The sequence below is a fragment of the Maniola hyperantus genome, chromosome 10 (assembly GCF_902806685.2).
Source record: "Maniola hyperantus chromosome 10, iAphHyp1.2, whole genome shotgun sequence".
Classification (NCBI taxonomy): Eukaryota; Metazoa; Arthropoda; class Insecta; order Lepidoptera; family Nymphalidae; genus Maniola; species Maniola hyperantus.
The window spans coordinates 4,669,475-4,691,653 of NC_048545.1; the positions used below are offsets into that span (position 1 = coordinate 4,669,475).

The window sequence follows — 22,179 nt, forward strand, 5'->3', positions numbered from 1 at the left end:
AAGACACTGGAAAATTAGCAGCAAAAATTAATATAAGTAATACTCTCACGCTAACAGAAAATTAAATATTTCCTCGAAAAAAAATCTACAGTTAGTTTCAGTTTTTTTTGTTTAGTTTTCAATAAGATACATACATATTAGGTACATACCTAGTTAATTGGTAAATGCATGTTAGAGCTACATAAACAAGTGAATTTGATATGCATAGCAAAAAAAATCTTTGATGAGAATATTATCATGTAAGTAAATCTGAGAAATGAATAAAATCATTTAAAATATCTTTACGGAGACGGAGACCTCTATGGTTTCCTTGAGGAACTAAGTGATCGAAATAAAAAGTTTGGAAACATACTGTACGTAGGAAACGTAAATAGTAAATACTCGTAACCAATTTCTACAAAATAAATAACATCATATATTTGAGGCTTCCCCCAGACATGCAAAGAAAGACACTTGTTTTCGAAAGATAAACTGCGCACAACTGCAATGATCATAGACATCTATCGTTCAAGTGTCGAACTAACGTGAATAGAGAAGTGAGACACCGCGGACATTGCAGTTATCATTTTCCAAAATGAAAGATAGATATTCGTTGATTATTCACTAAATGCAAACAAGTAATTACTAATTATCCATACTAATATTACTACAAATGCGAATGTGTCTGGTCTGTCTGCTAGCCTTTCACGGCCCATCCGTGCAACCAATTTTAACGAATTTGGTAGATATACCTAACTTGCATCCCGGGGAAGGACAGGCTACTTTTTTATCCCGGTAAATCAGTTCCGACGGGATTTTTTAAAAACGCGGGCATCATCTAGTTTTTCAAGCGTTAGGTACACTTACAGATTACTTCTAGGATTTTTAGCCAAGGTTAAAAGGCATGTAACTAAGAGCCGGCCGCCATTTTGTGAAAGGATTCAAGTTCAATAGGAATATAAGTAGTGGAGCTTTTATGTTGGTGAAAGTAACGCTTGGACATAATGGAAATTTTCGTGTGGAGGTTTTAATTGCGTCATAAACACAAAACGACAAGAAAGGAACCTTATTATACCTACTGAGAATTGAATGCATTGTTTTTTTTTTAAAGAAAACAATTGCATACAATTGTGACATTACTTACTGAGACTACTTACAACTGCTTTCGTTCTGTCTTCTTATAGTTCTGTAAACTCCGGTAGGTACCTACCTAATTGAGCGAAACAAATTCTGTCACGTTTTTGATAGGACGGTGTCCAAAACATCTAAACGGGTCTTGGATTATTATTGGTGGGAGTTGGGCGATGTTTAGGGTTCCGTACCTCAAAACGGATCCCTTATAGGATCACTCTGTTGTCCGTCTGTCAAGAAACCTACAGGATACTTCCCCGTTGACCTAGAATCATAAAATTTGGCAGCTAGGTAGGTCTTATAGCAGACATAAGGGGAAAAATCTGAAAACCGTGAACTTGTGGTTACATCAAACAAAAAAATCTAATTGTGGTCATGAACTAATAATTTAGGTGTTCGAGCCTTTAGGCTTGACCCACTGTGAGATAACCCTTTAGAACATCAGCGCCATCTAGTAGTCCGTAACGAGCCAAGCCGAGCATTGGTCGGTATCGGCTCGGTGAATGGAGGGGAGTCAGCGCCCAGGCAGGTGGTGTCGGCCGTTTTAATTTCAGTACGCTTTTGAATCTCAGCGTCGTCAGTAAGAAATTAATTCCGTAGGGACGGAGTTATTCAAATGTAAGTACCTACATTAATAATTAACAAATAATAATGTATGATCTTACATAGGTGTCCGTAGTTTGATACGGAAATCACCCATGTAAACTGGTGCAAAAAATATGTTGCCTCTGCACATATTTATAACCTTCGTAGTTTACGCTACGAACTATTTCATAATCTTATTATGAAATCCTTGTCGTCTCGCAACGAACGACAAGCTGTCAAGGTAATGGCAGAATAGCACCATAACATTTTGGAAATATCTCCATTCTCAGTCGTATCGACTGAGACGTGGGGTCGTATCGACTGAGACGTAGGGTCGTATCGACTGAGACGTGGGGTCGTATCGACTGAGACGTGGGGTCGTATCGACTGAGACGTGGGGTCGCATCGATTGAGACGCCCGGTCGCATCGATAAGACTCCTCGACCCAGGCGCCTGGTCGCCACAATCGAGACGCCTGGTCGTATCAATTGATACGTCGTCATAGCAAAACTCATCTCATATGATGTTTTCGCTACCCTTCCAGATTATGGCGTCTACAACCATGGGAGAACTGTGCCTCAGACCACCACCACCGGGACAAGAAGAGTTTTTCTCCAGAATATATCAAATTATCGAAGATAACTACCCCGATGACTGGAAGTCGTGGGAGGTACAAGATCTACCTTACTCAGACTTGTTTGGGGAAAGGATATCTTCCCGCATAGAGGCAAAATTAAGATTCGCCATCCCCACGGCTGAAATGGCTACGGCATACTGCCCGAATGACGCATCTCTATCCGAGAAAAAATATCGGCTGATCAAAAGGCAATTGCTAGAATGGCCCTTCGGAAGAGCGTTGTTATACTCCCCGCACAGTATCATGGAAAAGATACATACTAAATCCTACGAGGACTTTATCAATACAGTTAAATTACTAAAACCGCGATTGACGTCAAGGGATGAAGCCTCGACCAGCGAGAGCACACCGAGAAAAAGGAGATCAACATCTCCCATCAGCTCGCGCAACAACAAAACACCACGCCACGAACCGTTAGAACCAAACAGGGCCCCCGTAACAGATGCATTCATGATAAAAATGATGGATCTCCTTACGAAACAAACCCAAGCGATCGAGAGCGTTGCGAATCAGGTCTCAACCCTCGCTCCTAAGAGCGACCAAGGCTCTTCCGAACTGGACGAGTCTTTCGAATCCGTACCGGACAGTACCGAACCCGAGGAGGAGTTTAGAGGCCCCGCTCTGAGTGCGCTGCCTCAGGAAAACACCTCATCACTAAGCATCCCAACGAATGGCGATGCGGAAGAAGCTGCACTAATAGCACAAATTACCGAGGCCCAGAGAAAACTGGCCACTATTAAGACAACCGGCAATATTCCGAAGTGTGACTTTTCACCTTGCACCACGGAAGCTGAACCCAAACTAACCAAAGCAGATCCAAACCTTGTTGATCAAGGCCGGAAATGTCAACGACTAAATGAAGACGGCTGGAAGAACATAAGATACGCCGATGTTCAAAAAACGTTTCACGCCACTCCAGTATTTTCGGCACTTAAAGTCAATAATCACTTGGCAACAATAACACCTAACTGGAATTCAACAGCACAATTAGAAAAAACAGACATGACCCTGGGTGCGATAACATATGGGTTATTGCTTCAAAGGAAAGCTTTCCAAGAAGCTTGCCAAAAAATGGATCCCAACACCCGTAGGGAAATCCAAAACCATATGCTTGGCGCAGACAGCTGTTTTAAAAAAATTTCGGACGGACTACTACAATATTCTTGTGGCAGAAGGGCCGAAATAATTCAAGCCCGAAGAGAGACCTATAAGCCAGCAAATAAAGTACTGGGCAACATCCTTCATGACATACCACCCTCCGATACTCACCTCTTTTCGGAAGAGAAATTATCTGAAGTGATAAAGGACCAGGGGGGGGCACATAAGATCTTCCCGAAGAAAACCAGTCCCAATAAGACCGGGAAGAAGAATCCAACCTTGAAAGGATCTAAAAACTACAAAGAACATAGCCACAAAAATAAAAAACAGCGTAATTTTCGTGACTTTCGCGCAAAACAAGATAGCGGTACGTCCGGCACTAACAAAGCCAGAACCACGCAAACCACCAAAAAGAAACCCTAACTCACAGGTATTTCTAGCTGGTCAACTTGGCTTAAACCTTGATCTATGGGAATCGTTAGGAGCATCAGAGACAATCTTAAACATTATAAGGGGTTACCGTATACCCTTTATTAAAAAACCACCTATTACAATTTTTTCTAATTGTAATATCAAATCATATGAACCTAAAATCTCAGCCGAAATGTCTAAACAAATCAAAAACCTACTAGATATCGGTGCAATTACTCTTAACACCTTTAAGGCCGGTTACTTATCGCCAATTTTCTTAAGACAAAAACCTAACGGTTCCCATAGATTGATTTTCAACTTGCGTCACCTAAACTTCTATGTTCAACCACCAAAATTCAGACTTATAAGCCTATCGAAGGTATCACAGACTGTGCAACAGGGGGATTACTTAGTAAAAATTGATATCGCGAATGCATACTATCATATCCCTATCCAAAAGTCACACAAGAGATACTTATCTTTTGCGTTTGATGGCAATATCTACAACATGAATTGCTTACCTTTTGGATTATCTAGCGCCCCATCAATTTTTAGTAAAACTACTAATTGGGTTGCATCACTGTTACGCGAAAAAGGAATAAGGGTTATTGTTTATCTGGATGATTTCTTGCTCATGAATCAGAATCCAGATATTTTAGCCGAACAAGCATCATGTACAGTAAAATTTCTCAAAAAATTAGGTTGGCATATTAACACAGACAAATCGGATCTGCAACCAAAAACACGCATAGAATATTTGGGCTTAATTTGGGATACTAAAATCAATAAGAAAATCTTACCCACTTCAAAAATTTCCAATATCGAAGACTCAATCCTTAACACCCTCTCCAGAGGAAAATGGTGTTGGATGGATGCTAAGCGGTTATTAGGCAAATTAAACTTTGCGGCTAATGTAATCCCACTAGGCTTCCTTTATTGCAGACGCATGCAGATTGCAGCAAAATCACTCTCGGACATACAAAGATACAAGGTGTTCCCGCTGCCGGATCAAGTAAAGGAAGAACTAAACTGGTGGCTCCAGAACATTATGGAAACATCGGATATTCAAATCGCCCCAGCATCAATATTCATAGCCACCGATGCCTCGGACATCGGATGGGGCGCTATAATAAACGGCAAGAAACTGTCGGGTCACTGGAGTATCTCTCAAAGTCATTGGCATTGCAATCAAAAGGAATTATGGACCTTATTCGAAGTGCTTCGAATGAATTTAGGAGAGGTCTTGGGGAGAACAATCTTGTTTCAAACAGACAACAGAACAGCGGCTTCCTACATAAGGAAACAGGGCGGGACGAAGTCACAAAAACTCCTGAATACTGCCTCAAAAATCCTAAATTTAGCACTGCAACACAAAATCACCATCATTCCGAAATACCTGCCAGGCAGATACAACGGAATAGCCGACAGCCTATCGCGACTGAAACACCATCAAGAATGGCACCTCGACCTATCGACACAGAAGGAAATTTTTCAAAAGATGGGCACACCAGAAATCGACCTCTTTGCAAGCAAATCCTCTGCAATAGTCCCGAGGTATGTGAGCGAAGACCACAGGGACACTACGAGCGAATACACGGATGCTTTCAGCAGGTCATGGAATTACAAAGTGGCTTGGATCTTCCCACCACCAGCGCTAATCCCACGAGTGCTGCAACATCTGAACGGGTCCCAAGGACACTATCTCCTGGTGATACCGAAGTGGGAGAAAGCTTTTTGGAGGGCCGAAGTGAAGAAGAGGGCAATATGCCCTCCATACAGAATCCAAAATCTAAAGAATCACCTTCGGGATTTGCAAACCAACCGACCGCCTCGGAACATTCAGAACCTGTCTTTGGAGGTATGGAAGGTACGGGCTGGTCCAATGAGATAACAAATTGGAGCGAATCGGAACGCACCCTACTACAATCAGCATGGAGACAATCTACATTTAAAACCTACCGGCCTGCTTGGAGAGCATGGTTAGAATGGACGTTAGTCAACAAAGTATCCCCAAAAATGCCAAGCCCCGGCGACTTAGCCAGATACTTAATTCATCTTCACAACGTTAAAAAGTTAGCCCCAAAAACTATACTCGTCCATAAGTCAGCAATCGCTACCTTCACAAAGCCTTGCAGCACGTCTCCCATAAGTGAGCATCCATTGGTGAAGAAAACCATTAAAGCAATTTTACTGAAGAACCCTCCTAAACGATGTCCTAATACTTGGAACGTAGCTGATCTCGTAAATTGGATTGCTCAGAGAAAAATCGACGACTCCAGTTTATTTCAAATATCACAGCATGTGGCAGCCTTGCTACTTCTCGCTACTGGTCGTCGCGTTCATGACTTAACTTTGCTCCACATAGACTCGGAACACTGTCAGATTACAAGAGAGCAAATCGTATTTTGGCCCTCTTTTGGATCAAAAACGGATAACGCAAATTATCGGCAATCAGGCTGGTGCCTGTCAAAGAGCGATAATATCATTTTCGACCTCTGCCACTGGATACCAAGACTAATAGACAAATCAGATCAGCGGAGGAAAGCAGACCCAACTTTGACAAATTTATTTATCACTACTCGGAACAGAGTCAAAGCAGCATCTAGATCTGTAATAGCGGGCTGGTTGAGACTAATCCTGAAAGATGCGAAAATCAAGGGCTCCCCCGGCAGCTTCAGGTCAGCTGTTGCTACAGACAACTGGGTCAACAAGAACCTCGATATCGATGAGGTGCTACGCAAAGGCAACTGGCGTAGCAGCTCAACCTTCTTGAAACACTACTTCAAGGAAGTAGAGTCTAGCACAAGAAACATTATGGCAAATCAGACAATGTCTGATATATTTTCTACAATTTAGAATTATTATAACCGTGATTGTGTTAATAAATTCAAATTAAACTCATTCTTTATTAGTCATTGTGATGAAATATTATATTGATTGTTAAGAATATAATGCATATTATTGTTTCTTGTTTTTCCTTTTACATCCCTAAATACGTGGATCTCACTCCACACATAGTCACAGTACGCTAAGTCAGCGCCGGCAGATATTAAACATCTCACAGTGGGTCAAGCCTAAAGGCTCGAACACCTAAATAGAAACGTTTTTCCCCCGAAGGGTAAAAAACGTATATTTAGGTTTCAGCCGAAAGGCTTGACCCACCATAAAATACCTTACCGGCTTCACCTCGCTTCGATTCCTGAAATCGGTACTGAAATTAAAACGGCCGACACCACCTGCCTGGGCGCTGACTCCCCTCCATTCACCGAGCCGATACCGACCAATGCTCGGCTTGGCTCGTTACGGACTACTAGATGGCGCTGATGTTCTAAAGGGTTATCTCACAGTGGGTCAAGCCTTTCGGCTGAAACCTAAATATACGTTTTTTACCCTTCGGGGGAAAAACGTTTCTATTAGTGTTTTCAATTTTCAAAGTAAGATAACTATATCAAGTGAGGTATCATAATATGAAAGGGCCTTCACTAGAGGATTCTAAAACAATTTGTATGCATCAGTTTTTGATTTGTGCAAAATATCGAAAAATACGACTGTAGTACGGAACCCTCGGTGTGCGAGCCTGACTCGCACTTGGCCGTTTTTTTTTCAAATTTCTTTTCTCAAAAAATTAAATTTCAGAAAAAAAACTCTTGGGAACAAAATACAATACTTATCGAATTCTCTACATTCAGTTTAGATGGGGTGAAATTCATATAGGTCTGGGTACATACCTACCTACTTCTTATTATGGTTATTATTTATGATGAGCAACTTAAAAATTGGATTTTTACGATGCTAGAACTGTTCTAAGAGGTATTTTGGCAAACAGGTACAAGTACTTATCTTTTCAGGAAGTCTAAAAATAAGTTTGACAGTGACCGAGATATAGCAAGTGGTTTATTTTACCAGTGGTATGAAGAAACCCAGACATTTACAGCATTTGCCTTAGGTAGTACCTACCTTAGAATACGAAATCTTCAGAAAAATATTGTATTTTATACCTAGGTAGATATTTCTTACTAGAATCTATTATTTTCGAGAATTAAATTTCCTCTGTAGTAGGTGGTTGTTGAGGACACTCCCCTCCACAAATTGACCAACTTTCAACATGAATCAGTTTCAAAATTAGGTAACCTACCAACATCATTTAATTTTTTGATAGGTAAGGCCTAGACTGGCAGGTAGTGCATATTCTTCCACATCTGCCATATTTACTATCAAGAAAATAACTAAATATTTTGAGTTATTTTTAAATTACAATCTAATTTACTTTTTTTACTAGACACTGAATTTCCTATTTAACTTAGTACTCCAATACCTACCAGTCTATTCTTTTGTACTTGTAAGCAGGTTTTAGTATTTCTAGAGTGCACTAACTACAGTTGGCCATGGAATGTTTGGGTAAGGAATAAAGTGATAAAACTATCATAATTGATTGGAATTTTAATTATCCCTACAGACAAAATGTTCTATAATTCGAAATGAATATTTTAATTGAATACAAGCAACATTATTATGATATTCAAGAAATTTTATTTGTTATGCTACTATATTCTCACAAGGTATATTTACAGATCAGTGCTAAATAAACAACCCTACTGCTGTTTTAAAATTTTATTACATAAATTAATTATCCTACAAAATAACTATACCTATCATGTAACAGCTAATTGAGAACTTAATACTGAGTAAAAGATAGCAAATTAAAAGGTCATGATCTATTTCATGTCAATGTCACCTTAATCGATTTTCCTAGCGTCTAGTTCAAGGATATTCTTACAAGATAACCTAAATTGTACTTATATATCCGTAAAAAAGTATCTATTTTTTAACTTCACAAACTATGCTAAATCCTTACAAGTATGTCACGATAAGTACCTAAGTACTACAATAAATAGAAGAACTTACATATCAGTACATAAAAAAAAACTATATTTTCTAAAAGATAAGAATAGAGGTCCAACTAAATCTATGGGTTTCCTGACGGCTTCTCCTAGGTGGTCTCGCGTGTAGACCAGAGTAGAGTAACTAGTGCTCCGGAGCGTAGCCTACACTAGCACGATATACTCTGCACTACTAGTGGACTTAGCACGAAACCTAGAGATTGAAAAAACCTTTAATAAGACACGTATGCACAAGAAAATACACTAACAGTCGAAGGCTACCTTCATAGCATTAATCATCTGACTATATCTGATCCTATTAAGTATATTATCTGAAACAGCTATCTCATCCTATACAGTACGTATTAATGCTATGTAGTGCTTTAAGACCTAAAAATTAAAACGCATTTACTATACCTAGGAAAGAATTGTGTTTTTTAGTGTTTTGTGATGGTAAATGACTGTAAATATCAAGAGTGCCTAAAAATAGTTTGTGTAAATGAATGTAAAGAGTAAAAAAAATGTTATACACACGGAATTTAGAATCTGCCTCCTCCGCGGCCCTGGCCTCCGCCGTAACTGCCGCCGCCATAGCCACCGCCGCCGCCGCCACCACCACTGCTCTGGTTCACATTGTACGGAGTGGAACGGTTATTGCTGTACTGCTGGTTACGTGTCGGCCCCCCACTGTAACCCTGTTGGTTGTAACTGCCGAAGTCCTGGTTACCACCCCCCCAACCCCCCCTCTGATTGCCTCCACCTCCATAACCACCACCCCCTTGGCTTCCACCCCAACCCCCTTGATTGTTATCCCATGGATTGGAATTGTTCCAGCCACCCTGGTTGCCACCACCGTAGCCTCCTGAAAATTAATTAATAATAGCCTAACAAGGGAACACTAGAATGTTGTAACATTTTGTTGGTCAGCAAGGACTTAATTACATACCTCCTCCATTACCCCAACTGTCATTTCTTCCGGAGCCTTGTCTGCCTCCTCTTTGGTCAGATCCATCTTTGGGCAAGGCTTTTTTAACATCTAGTTGTTTTCCATTAATTTTGTGGGGTACATTCACTAAAATCAATAAAAAAACAGTTATAAAGTTGTCACTTTGTACACAGAAAATTAAAGGTTTGATTGAACATGTAATTAATTTGCGTACCTGATCTGCCTGAAAAATGGCAGCCAGGTATAGCTAAAATCAATACTTTACTGTCCACAGTTAGAGGAAGCCAGACTTGGACACAATTCTTCCACTCTGGGGCAAAACTGTGGAATATTAACAGCATAAAATCAATGCATACTCACAGCAAATCTTATCAACTGGATCGTAGTCATCGAATTCAACAAAACCAAATCCCCTTTTTTTTCCAGTGGCCTTGTCTGTAACTATGCTAACATTTTGTACATTTCCATAATTGGAAAAGTACTCTCTTAGTTGATCTTCATCGTGGTCATCTTTAATTCCACCAATAAACAGTTTCTTCACTGTGGCCCCAGCTTCTGGGTTTTTGATGTCTTGTCTTGCCACAGCTCTCTTAGTTTCAACAATTCTGAGAAAAAAAAATACTCTGACGTCAACATTGTCACTGGAAAATTAATTATTGTAGGTACCTACTCGTAACAATTCTGTAAAAAATAAATTATAAGTAAACTAACGCCAACCTCGTCACTAGGTCACTGTAGCTGAATCACTTGTTGACCCCACAGAAAATGCCACGTGTTTATTTACACAAGACAATCACCAAGTGGTGTCTTATTTTAATTTTTGCAGTAACAAACGATGCCAAAACTAGAATTAAAGCTTTTGCATAGCTGGACTGCAGAAAAATATATACAACAAATATATGCAGAATACTCACAACCTTGAATGGGAAGCTGGAAGAAATCTCTGTTTAGAGATAAGCATTTCCGATGTAACTTAATTTATTATTACTTTGTAACTACAATTTTTGGTACATGAATAATAAAAAAAAAAAAAAAAAAAAAAAAAAAAAATGTTGACAAAATGTGCAACTTACCGTCCATCGATCCGGTGGGGTCGGTTGTTTTGCGCGTCATCTACCATGTGCGCCTTCGAGTACGTGATGAAGCCAAATCCACGAGATCTCTTTGTTTTTGGATCTTTCATTACGACTACGTCCACGATTTCTCCCCATTTTTCAAAATGCGCTTTTAGAGACTCGTCCGAAGTGCGATAATTAAGACCACCAATAAATATTTTGCGGTGGACCTCGGGCTCGTCCTAAAAGTAGAACACCGGTTAAACAAAATGGCGGCGGCTACAGCAACTTTCACAACTATTGACAACAAAAGGCAATATTATTTAGCAATAACTACTGTAGGTTCATACTGACAAAACTAAAGTACATAATTATTTATAACTAACAAATTAAATTAATGTGAAGTGAAGTCAAGCCTCTACGCAAATAGGTGATGACTCAATTTTATAAGATAAAAGAAAACTTACAAAACCATCGTCACCATTCTGCTGCGGCCTCATTTTAGACACGTAGAATAAAAGTTTATAAAATTATTAACAATTAAATTAAAAATAACTACTTTTCAGCGTACAAGTTACAACGGAAGCTTCTTTTTTGACGCGTCACGACTATCAAATCAATAAAACAATCACTTCACGTCCGTTGCCGACCGACGCCACGCCAAAAAGAAAGATGGTCGATTTCAGACGATTTCTTTTCTTTTAATTTTAACTTCGGAGCAGTGTTTCCATTTAGGATTTTGAATTTACCTTAGTTTTAGCTAGAATTTTCCCTAAATATAATCTAATCTAATCTAATCTAATCTAAGTCAGCCTATGCTGTCCCACGTCTGGGCAAAGGCCTCCCTGCGATCCTAAATAATATAACTCTTTAAAAAATGCAAATTACGTTAGTGTGCAATTTTATTAATCATTATTATTATATAACTAGCTGTTGCCTGCGACTTCGATTTGCGACTGCGACTTGGATTTTCCAAAAAAATCTTTCATACAAACATTGTCCTGACAATAACGAACACAAAAAAGAATTACCTATGCAATTTGGTGCATGGTCCAGTCACGTAAGCATAAAAAAGGAATCAATCCTGGAATGAAACAGAATAAGTTGATTTATGGTAGGTATATACTTTCATGTTGGCGTTCTAAGAGTCGTCTCAAAAGTCACATAAAATTTCGTGTATGCAACGTAAGTTATTCAAGGTCAAAGGTAAAAAAACGGTTTTTTGCGATTATCTCAGTTCTTATTGCTCCAATGATGTTAACATCTTCTTTTATAAAATTGACTCATTTTATTTGAAACATTTTTTCATGCTCTAAACCATTTTTGCGATAGAGGGCGGTGAGCGCGCAGCATTCAGCAATACGTAGAGCTACAACAGAATGGACTTCTTTAGCCTTTTTGCGTCTATTCCCCTTTGTTAAATCTGAAGTGGTTCAAATTATACATTGGGTAGATGTAAAAATCAGTCAACCACCTGAAATTTGATTTTACCTTAAAATCCAAATTGCCTTAAATCCTAGTCTACAATCTACATAAAAAATACCCTAAGCAGTACAATAGTCACTTCGCCCAAAAATTGGGCGAAATCCATTAAAGTGGAAGCACTGCTCCAAGTTCCACGCGTCAGCCGGAAGTTCAAACCTATGGTCTATGGTTCAAACGAAGTCTATGGGGTCTATGGTTATTCTTATTTTTTATTAGTGTTGTACTACACATGGGAACTGGGTCATTCATACGAACCTCATACGAACAACCAATATTGGTGATTGGTATTTCAGGCAGATCAGTACGCAAATTCAAACCTTTAATTTTATAATTTTTAATTTTCCATGAACAAAGTGACAACTTAATAACTGTTTTTTAATTGGTTTTAGTGAATGTACCCCACAAAATTAACGGAAAACAAAAATTCAACGTTTCGGGGATAGTTTTAGGAGAGTTTTCAATAACACCAGTTTATTAATACAAAATTTTAATTTTTGTCTTTTGCCGAGAAATAGCCACCATAGCCTCATAGATTATAATTATTTTCTTTAGTAATATAGTAGACTAGCTGATCCCCGCGGCTCCGCCTGTGTAGATTTAGATTTTTAAAGGTCCCGTATGCCTTTGTCACTCAGGAATAATGTAGCTTTCTACTGGTGAAAGAATTTTTAAAATCGGTTCAGTAGTTCCAAAGATTACCCCCTACAAACAAACTTAACGACATTACCTCTTTATCAATAGTATAGATACCTAATCTATGCTTGTCCATTAATCTATGCGCTTGGTCGACTGTCTTCTGTCTTTGCAGCCGACCAGAAAAAAAAGTTGCAGAAATTGTTTTTTTCGGTGGTGTGGAATGTGGATTTTGGTATTTTGTAATTCATGCTAAAAATATAATTTAATTCCGTAAAAAATTATAAGTGAAAATAATTGCATTAACTAGGTACTACTGTCTGGCACTAAATATCACGCTCTAGCACTCACTATTATAAATTGAGCGTGAACGTTACATTTGTACTGAACCTAAATTTCTTTAGTTCCGATTTACGACTAAATTGCTAAATCGAGGTCAAAATGAAACCTGGTGGCGGCGGTGATGACTATGTAAGTATACAAACGTTAAAATATGTCAAACTTTGCTTTCTTAACCTTTCTTCACCTTTTGACGGTGTTCTATTGGATTGAATTAGAACTACGATCACTTTGCTACGTGTACTACCATTGTGGTATACCTACGAAATGTAGCACACAATACAAAGTAAAAAGTCTAGTTTAACCAACCACAATCGCATTCCGCTGCTTCCATCTCTACACAACAAATTTTCAAAGTAGAATGTGCCTTGTTGGCACCGGGCACGCCTAAAAGTTACCAACACAACAAAAGTTGACTACAATATTTTATGTGATCTGTATTGAATATGGAATTGAATTGTTATATAGAATAACAATTCAATTCAATTGTAATAAGAAGTTAAAAAATATGCATAAAATTGCATCGATTCAAAACTCTGAAGGTTTGTGTAAATCTAGTGTAGTGGGAAATGCCTGTAAGTCACTAGGGTCATGCTTGAAAAACAGTATTATGGTCTGTATGAACTGTAGCATTATAGCCTAGTGGTTAAGACGTCTGCCTCCTATAGGAGGCACCTGTGTACAGGTGGTCAGGAGTTCGATTGATCCCACACACGCCCATTTAACTGTTCGAAGCGAAGTGTGTTTTCAGCAATTAAATATCACTTGCTTTAACGGTGAAGTATAACATTGGAGGATGACTGCGGCAAAACAAGGAAACTATTCAATAGGGCTAAAAAGACCAATAAATGGGATATATATACAGGAAAGCCCTGATGGAATATAGTTAAGAAATCAGGAGGGCCAAGAGGGCATTGTGGAGGAGGTTCTGTGAGGAAATATTTCCTCTTTATAATATTAATTAAAATACTTAGATGTAAATAAATATGCAAATTTATTCCAGGAGGAACCTGAACATACTAGGAAACTGTTCATCGGTGGTCTTGACTACAGGACAACAGACACATCTCTCAAAGAATTTTATGAGCAATGGGGCGAGATTGTAGACGTTGTAGTTATGAAGGATCCACAGACTAAACGGTCAAGGGGTTTTGGCTTCATAACATACTCTAGAGCGCACATGATTGATGATGCTCAGAGAAACAGGCCGCATAAAATTGATGGAAGGTAATCCTACTAATATTATAAACGTGAAAGTGTGGATGTTTGGATGTTTGTTATTCAATCATGCAAAAACGGCTGAATAGATTTGGATGAAATCTGGAATTGAGATAGATTATACCCTGGATTATCACATAGGCTACTTTTTATCCCGGAAAATCAAAGAGTTCCAGCGGGATTTTGAAAAATGTAAATCCACGCAGACGAAGTAACGGGCATCAGCTAGTTACTAATAAAATTTGAATAGACTGAAACCAATCAATGTTTTTAACAAAATAAATTTACCTTGGAAGACACTCTAAATTATTTAGTAACATAGATTGGTGATTTAGATTGAGTGTAAAACCTAATGTTTCTTGGAGAACTTTTACTATTAACATTGACTGTATCAACTAGTAGAATAAAGTAGCAAGTGTTTATTTTTTGAATTTTTAGCTAGTTCGATTCCCAGGCAGACAAGCAAATTGTAGAAAATCTTTAAATGTAGTTTTGTTTCTTTTTAGAAATAAGAGAATGTTAATGAAATTTAAGGTAGTTCCTGTCCAGGGCTCATAATTTTTTCCACACTGTATACTCATAGTGTAGGGCCCAGGTTGTGGGAGGGTGAAAGTTGACATTAAAAATCAAGGTTTTCAACATCACTGTCATCCTACCCCACAAACCTTCTTAGTCAAGTGGTTCTTTTAATTTCAACTGTAGGTGTGGTATACTTATAGTTGGTTTATTTGTAACTAAAAGAAACAACTAATTTAAACTACTAGTTGGATAGACAACATTAAAAAGAGTCACAGGGAGCCACTGAATTCAGGCAAAGCAAGACTGGCATGTAGAAGTCCCTAAAAGGGACCTATGTCTAGCAGTGGACGTCTATCGGTTGATAATGATGATGATGAGGATGAATTTAAATCATGCAGTGGTGGTTAATTTAAACATTTAAGCAATAAAATTTTATTTAAACTTTAAAATCAAATTATAGAATTGTAGAACCAAAACGAGCAGTCCCCCGAGAAGAGATAAAGAGACCAGATGCAAGTGCAACAGTTAAGAAGCTGTTTGTGGGAGGCCTCAAGCAAGACATTGAGGAGGAAGATTTGAGGGAGTACTTCAGTTCCTATGGAGACATTGTATCAGTCAGTCTGGTCACTGAGAAGGAGACGGGCAAGAAGAGAGGATTCGGTTTTGTTGAGTTTGATGACTATGATCCGGTTGACAGAATATGCTGTAAGTAATTTTTTTAGTGATTTTTCAGCTCTGGGCTCTGGTCCTTTAGAGCTTTATTGAGGAGAAAAGACTTCAAGGTTAAAAAGATGGGCCATGGAAAGCTAGCTGACAGCCGGACAGATTGAGACACATGCTTTCGCATTTTTTATACTATTAGCATGGATTTATTTATTTCAGTGGAAACAAACCACAAAATCAAAGGGCGTCGGTTGGACGTGAAGAAAGCCCTATCGAAGTCTGAGATGGCGGCCGGCGGTAGCGGTGGCGGTGGCGGCGGCGGCGGCGGCGGTGGCGGCGGTGGCGCCGGGGGCAGCAGGCGCGGCGGCTGGGGCAACCGAGGCGACGAGTGGGGCGGGTCAGGTATGCACTTTGATATGTGTTTACATTTTGCAAACAAAATGGACAGGAATCAAGCACGGAGTTATATGTGCGTTTTTAAAAATTAAATATCACTTGCTTTGACGTGAAAGAAAACTCAGGACAAGGCCATGTTGATTCTTTGGTTTTTATGTCAACTGTCACCCGCCTGCAACCCACACTGTACCTCACGTGCTGTCTCGGTTAAATGATATCCCTATAGTAAAATAGTATTTTAATCATTGTAGGGTATGACAACCAAGGAGGAGGTGGCTGGGGCAACCAGAACCCGTGGGACAACTCGAGCAGCTGGGGCGGCCAGGGCTACGGCGAACAGGGCTGGGGCCCGGCGGCGGACAGCTTTGGCGGGGGCTACCAACAGAACTACGGCGGCGGGCCCATGCGCCCCAACTACAACACCGCCCGCCAGCAGCCCTACAACGCAGGTACATTCTGATCCATCAGCCTTCTTGCCTCACTGCTAGATATAACCCTATTCGAGAGTGCCGCTCCACACACGGTCCTGCGCCTTACTCATTCACCTTCAAGAGATCATCAGTCCACTCTGCGCTTACCTGTACAGTCTCTACAGTATGCGGCAGAAAATAATGTAGATCGACCTTTAGAATCAGATTTGGCTTTGTAGAGCGTTGTCTCTGTCACTCATGTGACGTTTTGTCGGTCTCAACGACAGAGACAATGCTCTACAAAACCGTCTTCTCTCTCTAAAGGTCGATGTACATTATTTTCTGCTTTTATGCAATTATACCATTTCATTCGCCGGCTCCTTATACTATTATCTAAGTTTTATTTTATTTTAATAGGTACAGGCTACTCTACGGGCGGGGCTCAAAGTTTCAATAACATGGGTGCCGCCGCTGCTCCCACCGGCGCCAATCAACGCCGCTTCTAAACCGACGCTGGTCCTCTTGTAAGTATTGCACTTTGTACATTTCCTATTCTTCATTATTTCTTTACCATAAGTGTAGTTTTGATAGCCCTTGGTATAATCCATCTCATACTAATAGACAGAAAAATAAATGGAGCTCGTCTTAATTGCTTTAAACATTGAGCTAGTTGTGTTTGTCAAAACTTAACTTTAAATGCGCTAACACACCATTCCCCTTTACGAAAACAATTGGCGGAATTCTAAAGTTTCAGGTCATAGGATAAATAAATGGCTATTTTTATTTGGCAAGTTCCCTTACTTTCTTTCTCATAATCTGCCATGCCACGGCATGTACTATGCTGGGAAAGAGTTGCCAGCATAACAAATTTAAATATGGCGTCAGCTATATTTGTCTTTCGTTCGCACATCGTATTGACAGCAGAAAAATCTAACATTATTATGATAATTTCATCAAAATTCATTCTCAGTTCTTACCATGATTCTTTTATTATTTAAGCGTAATTATTTTTAAGTACAGTAGGTGTCAGGTAAAAAGAACTCTGTCCTTGAACCTGCGCAGTGGGTGAATTATAAATTGCCGATTAGCTCTTTTTAAAGTGTGATCTTTCCCACCGGATAACGTACCCGTGCGCGGACATAATATATCCCACCACTGCTGTCCAGAGCTCTTTTTACCTGACAGCAACTGTATGTAGTACATATTTTAAACAGTCCTTGTTGAATGCTTAGGTGTCAAGTCGCATAGTTGAAGCTAGGCAGGCAGATAGAATAGACACAAGTAGGCAAGGAGTCAGCTTAGTGAGGGAAGCGGACTAACCATCGTCTTAGTCAGTTTACGTTTATTTCACAAATAAGGTTTGTTTAAGGTATTGTGAGGCACTAGAATTTCTTCATCTTTAATATCGATTAGCACTTCTTAATTCGCAGTTTTTACATATTTTTACGTACACTTAGCACAACGACTTTGCTAAGGACGCGTCTGTGGTTGACTTGAGGCTTATTTAGCGTCTATAGGTGGTTACTGGTTACAGACTATCGTTTTGTGCGCGTTTTACAGTCGCACCTACACACGCGTTCGGATTCAATAAATCGAACGCGCATGCACGCTCACATTCTGATTTGTTCGCTCGACCCCTGTAAGTCAGTCAGTAGCAATATGAATTGGTGTCTTTCGCGGTTCGCGCGTATACGAGCTTAGAAGCGGTGCTACGCTCGTACGAGATGCGTATAAAAAAAAGTCGTACGTGTATATGAAAATAAGCCTATATACGCAAAAAAACGCTAATCTGAAACCGCTCTGAAGCTTTGTAACGTTTGTTGCAGTGTCATAATATCATTAGGGCACTGGATAGTTGAATTCCACTGCAATGTAACATAATATTAATTTTGAAATATTAGGGACGCAACATATTTGCGCGGAGAAAACGTCATGCAGGAATCCCGCGCGTTATTATCAGTAAGATTTGTCCCTGGCCTTATGTGGAGAAATAAGAAAGCCTGAAAAATCCGTAATAAGGTGGAGCGCATAATATTTGGATTTGGATCGGTTTGATCGTATTTAATCATAATAATTGCATTCGGCAATGAACTTTTCGAGCTTTAAATTGAAATTCGTTTATTAATATTAATTATAATCTTGTTTACAAACGACAGGTGAATGACTTTTATTCTCTTATAGACAGCTGAGTCTAAATCAGCAATTCGATTTTTCAATTCTTCCTTATGCCCTTCTTTTACTTAAAAAAAATCCCTAAACCTTTTCGATTCGTTTCTCAATCTACGATTACTAGATTCACGGAGGGTCGATTCTTATTTCTGATAACGATTCACGCATACCGCATGGAACTAACTATTCGGTACTGAAAATTTCGTTGCGTGCGGGTTGTGCTGAGTGTTTTTACATATGAGTGGCAATTTGTCCACTGCTGCCGTGTCGTGGCGTATCGGTGGCTGCCGTCGACGCGCGTCAATGGCAGCCGCCAGCGCGTCGACTTGACGGCAACAGTCACCCCTGTCGTCGACAAAATGCCGCTCGTCTGTAAACACACCGTCCACTAGGCGAGACGGACCGGACCGCATTGCAACGCAAAAATCCGCCTGCTCTGCTTTACATTTAAATGAAAGTGCATCGACTAGACGCGCGTTGCGGCCCGATCCGTTAGAGTGGACGCCTTTTATAAGTGCGATCGCCGATTATCGTTGGACGCTAAAAAGCCTTAAGTTTTTCACTTCGGACGTTGCTTAAAATTTTTAAAAGCATTATATTTTGTTATGATAGAAGTTTATTTTCCATTGAGTTGTTATAATGTGAAAACTGTGCTGTTTACTATGGGGTTTGTGTTCCTAGTTTTAAGTTTAAATATCTTTGCAAATATCGACATTCCATTAATTTAAAAAGAAAACACTAAAGGTGCAATATTTTTGTAACATATAATCTGGTTTCATGTATTACATTAAATATAAGTGAAAATTATAAAGATAAATGACGTAATACTATGTTTTCTTTAATTGGTCATCGGGATTTATTGGGGTTTCGTGAAATGAAATTAATTAATACCTAGCTAATATAATATTATGAAGGCATTGATTGTTATAACTTTAAACAAATATATTATTGTTGTTTTTTTCCATATTTTACTCAAGTGTAATGGGGGATGCGGTTCTGTCAATAACGTACCGTGATTCTGATTATATCGTACATGTCAATGTATACATTGTTACAATATCTATTGTTGCAATTAGTGTGTGACTGAAGCTGCGAAGGTCGATTGCTGGCTGAAGTCGAAGCCGAAGCCAATTAATCGACTAAATAGCCACAACCTTCCGCCGTTGAAGGTTTAATGACCATAAGAAATTCAGTTCAAGATTGGCTTAAAGGGAATAATATGATATTTTCTAAGTTATGTTGACTGTTGTCTTATTGAACTTCTCATAAAGAGTAACACTTCGAAATAATGTCAATTGTTATATTTATCTACTTAAAAGTAATAAAAAAAATTTGACGCTTCGGCTTCGGCTAAAACTTCGGCGCATTTTGGAGGCCAAAGGTTTGGCCGAAGCGGAGGGTTCGGTCACACGAGTAGGATATCTACTCGTGTGGTTCGGTCGGACACTAGTTGCAATAACTGTAGTACCTACTATTAATATTTCCTCAATTCAGAATCGTGATGTCGCGTATTGCGCGACAATAATGATGGTAAAGCATCCGCCCGCCATTGATTAGGATGATGACTATGTCAAAAATAAATAATTTCTTAGGAACTGTTAAATAATATCCACGTCCGCTCTTAGTTTCAAGTTTGGTATCCATTTTAAGTTATCGATTGAAGTAAATAAGGACGCCAAATTACGTCAAATGTGTATGACGTCACATCTGTGTATTTCTAACTGTAGCTCCCTTACTTTACTAAGCGAGCGTTTTGACGTTTGATAAAAGTCGCTGATTTTACTAGTAGTCATCATCCCTATTGTAATAATACACTTGTTTCCCTATTTTGTGTGCATAAATTAAATTGAGACTGTTTTCCATGGACTCTTCTACACTTTGGACAAGCCTCCGTCTGTGGAAAAGGCCATGGTAAGTTATGACTAATAAATACAAACATTAAATAATAATAACATCTTTTATTTTTCCTTCCGTCAAGTATATTATTTCTATCCTTGTAAGTTTATTTGAAATTTTTTTATCCTGTCAAGTGACAAGTACCTATAATGCGTGACAGGTCTGAGGTCGCGATGGCAATCGGGGTGGGGACACCCTGCTTACCCGCATAGACCCTGCGATAACCCGGTGCGGGATAGCGCGTGCTATCGGGGCGTCCCCACCCCGATTACCATCTCGACCTGTGGCGTACTATACATTAACATTAATTTATCCAACTGAAAAAGATGGTAACAATATTGACTAGCATATTCTAAACAAAAATTGATAAATCTCAACTAAACTTGACAATGTGGCTAATTCCGTTGTACACAAACTCTAACCTAACTAAAATGGCACGTCTAAATCTATTGCTATCCCTTTCATAATGTTGCTTGCGGAAAAGGAAAGCACTAGATTTAGACCTGTTAATTTAGTTTAGTTTAGAGATTGTGTACTAGAGAATCGGCTCCATTGTGGCTAATTCTGTTGTATAAGTCCCGCAAATTGCTATTGCGCTTGAACCATGTCTCATTAACATCGAAATGACGTCATTTTGACGTCCGCGTCAGCTGAAATAAAAATGTACCATCAGCTCCAAACTGATGCCGTGCTGATGTCACTAAAATGGCGGCCACGCCATTAGCAATTTGCGGGAATTAAACACAATCTAAACTAAAACGACAGGTCTAAATATGCTGATATCCCTCACATACTGCTCCCTGCAGAAAAGGATAGCATTAGACTTAGACCTGTCAATTTAGGTGTACCATAGAACCTAGCCACAATTGCCGAACAAAAAAGAAAGAGCAAAAAGCTTAGGCCCTTACCTACCTGTTGTTCTTTTTCTAAGGACTTTACTAATAAAATATTACATGGCATTTAAACATGGCAAATGTACGCTATAGCAGCTTATTTAAATGTGTATAAAAGCCATGCAAAGTGTAAGTTTTTATTAGTAGGTAAAGGTTATAATTATTAATTTTATAATTTATTTACTATCTAGATAAGTATGAGATCAGAAAAATGAAAAAACTTAAAATGTCTACATACAATTTGAAAACTAATAAATCTATAATTTACATAACTATGTACTATGTAAACTACTTTATAAAATATTTTAATTTTGAATTCATACTGTTATTATGAAAATCATTGTGGCTAATTGCTATCCCTTCCATAATGCTCTGCGGAAAAGGATAGCATTCGATTAAGACCGCAGAAACGTCATCTATGATATTTTAGACCTTTCAATTTAGTTAAAAAGAGATTGCGTGCAACAATATTTAGCCACATTGATTGTATTTAGGCGGAGTAAAGTATAGTACGCGACAGGTCAAGATAGCAATCGGGGTGGGGACACCTTGCACACCCGCACAGCCCCTGCGCTAACCCGGTGCGGGTGACGTGCGGAGCATCCCCCCGCCACATTTTTTTTTTTAAATTATAGACTAGCGCTTGGCTGCAATCAGACCTGGGTGGCAAGTGATGATGCAGCCTAAGATGGAGCGCGCTTGCCTAGAAGATACCTATTCGCTCTTGTCTTGAAGGTACCCATATTATAATTCGGTGGGAAAACTAATGCTGGAAGGGTGTTCCAAATCTTGGCGGTTCGAATTAGAAATGAGGAGGCCAATCGCTTCGTGCGTAT

At 39.1% G+C, this 22,179-nt stretch overlaps 3 protein-coding genes across 4 annotated transcripts; 2 read left to right on the forward strand and 1 right to left on the reverse strand.

Annotated features, from left to right (window-relative positions):
• The first annotated feature begins 1,512 nt into the window (after nucleotides 1–1,512).
• LOC138402869 (uncharacterized) lies at nucleotides 1,513–4,916 on the forward strand. The gene is made up of 2 exons (XM_069501283.1): nucleotides 1,513–3,860; nucleotides 4,784–4,916. The coding sequence occupies exon 1, from the start codon at nucleotides 2,216–2,218 to the stop codon at nucleotides 3,851–3,853; it is 1,638 nt and encodes a 545-aa protein (XP_069357384.1). The 5' UTR covers nucleotides 1,513–2,215; the 3' UTR covers nucleotides 3,854–3,860; nucleotides 4,784–4,916.
• Nucleotides 4,917–8,261: 3,345 nt separating this feature from the next.
• On the reverse strand, nucleotides 8,262–11,400 carry LOC117985811 (heterogeneous nuclear ribonucleoprotein 87F-like). 2 transcript variants are annotated; one of them, XM_069501284.1, is made up of 6 exons: nucleotides 11,190–11,400; nucleotides 10,741–10,964; nucleotides 10,028–10,272; nucleotides 9,668–9,793; nucleotides 9,256–9,580; nucleotides 8,262–8,935 (listed from the first exon to the last, which is right to left on the reverse strand). In XM_069501284.1, exons 1-5 carry the CDS (start codon nucleotides 11,220–11,222, stop codon nucleotides 9,261–9,263), a joined length of 948 nt encoding a protein of 315 aa, XP_069357385.1. In that variant the 5' UTR covers nucleotides 11,223–11,400; the 3' UTR covers nucleotides 8,262–8,935; nucleotides 9,256–9,260. The 2 variants fall into 2 exon arrangements, with proteins under 2 accessions (XP_069357385.1, XP_034828496.1); XM_034972605.2 differs by having other exon boundaries at nucleotides 9,256–9,583.
• Nucleotides 11,401–12,996: 1,596 nt separating this feature from the next.
• Nucleotides 12,997–20,503, forward strand: LOC117985810 (heterogeneous nuclear ribonucleoprotein A1, A2/B1 homolog). The gene is made up of 7 exons (XM_034972604.2): nucleotides 12,997–13,311; nucleotides 14,183–14,406; nucleotides 15,377–15,621; nucleotides 15,799–15,981; nucleotides 16,227–16,424; nucleotides 16,803–16,909; nucleotides 17,618–20,503. Exons 1-6 carry the CDS (start codon nucleotides 13,282–13,284, stop codon nucleotides 16,889–16,891), a joined length of 969 nt encoding a protein of 322 aa, XP_034828495.1. The 5' UTR covers nucleotides 12,997–13,281; the 3' UTR covers nucleotides 16,892–16,909; nucleotides 17,618–20,503.
• The last annotated feature ends 1,676 nt before the right edge of the window (nucleotides 20,504–22,179 follow it).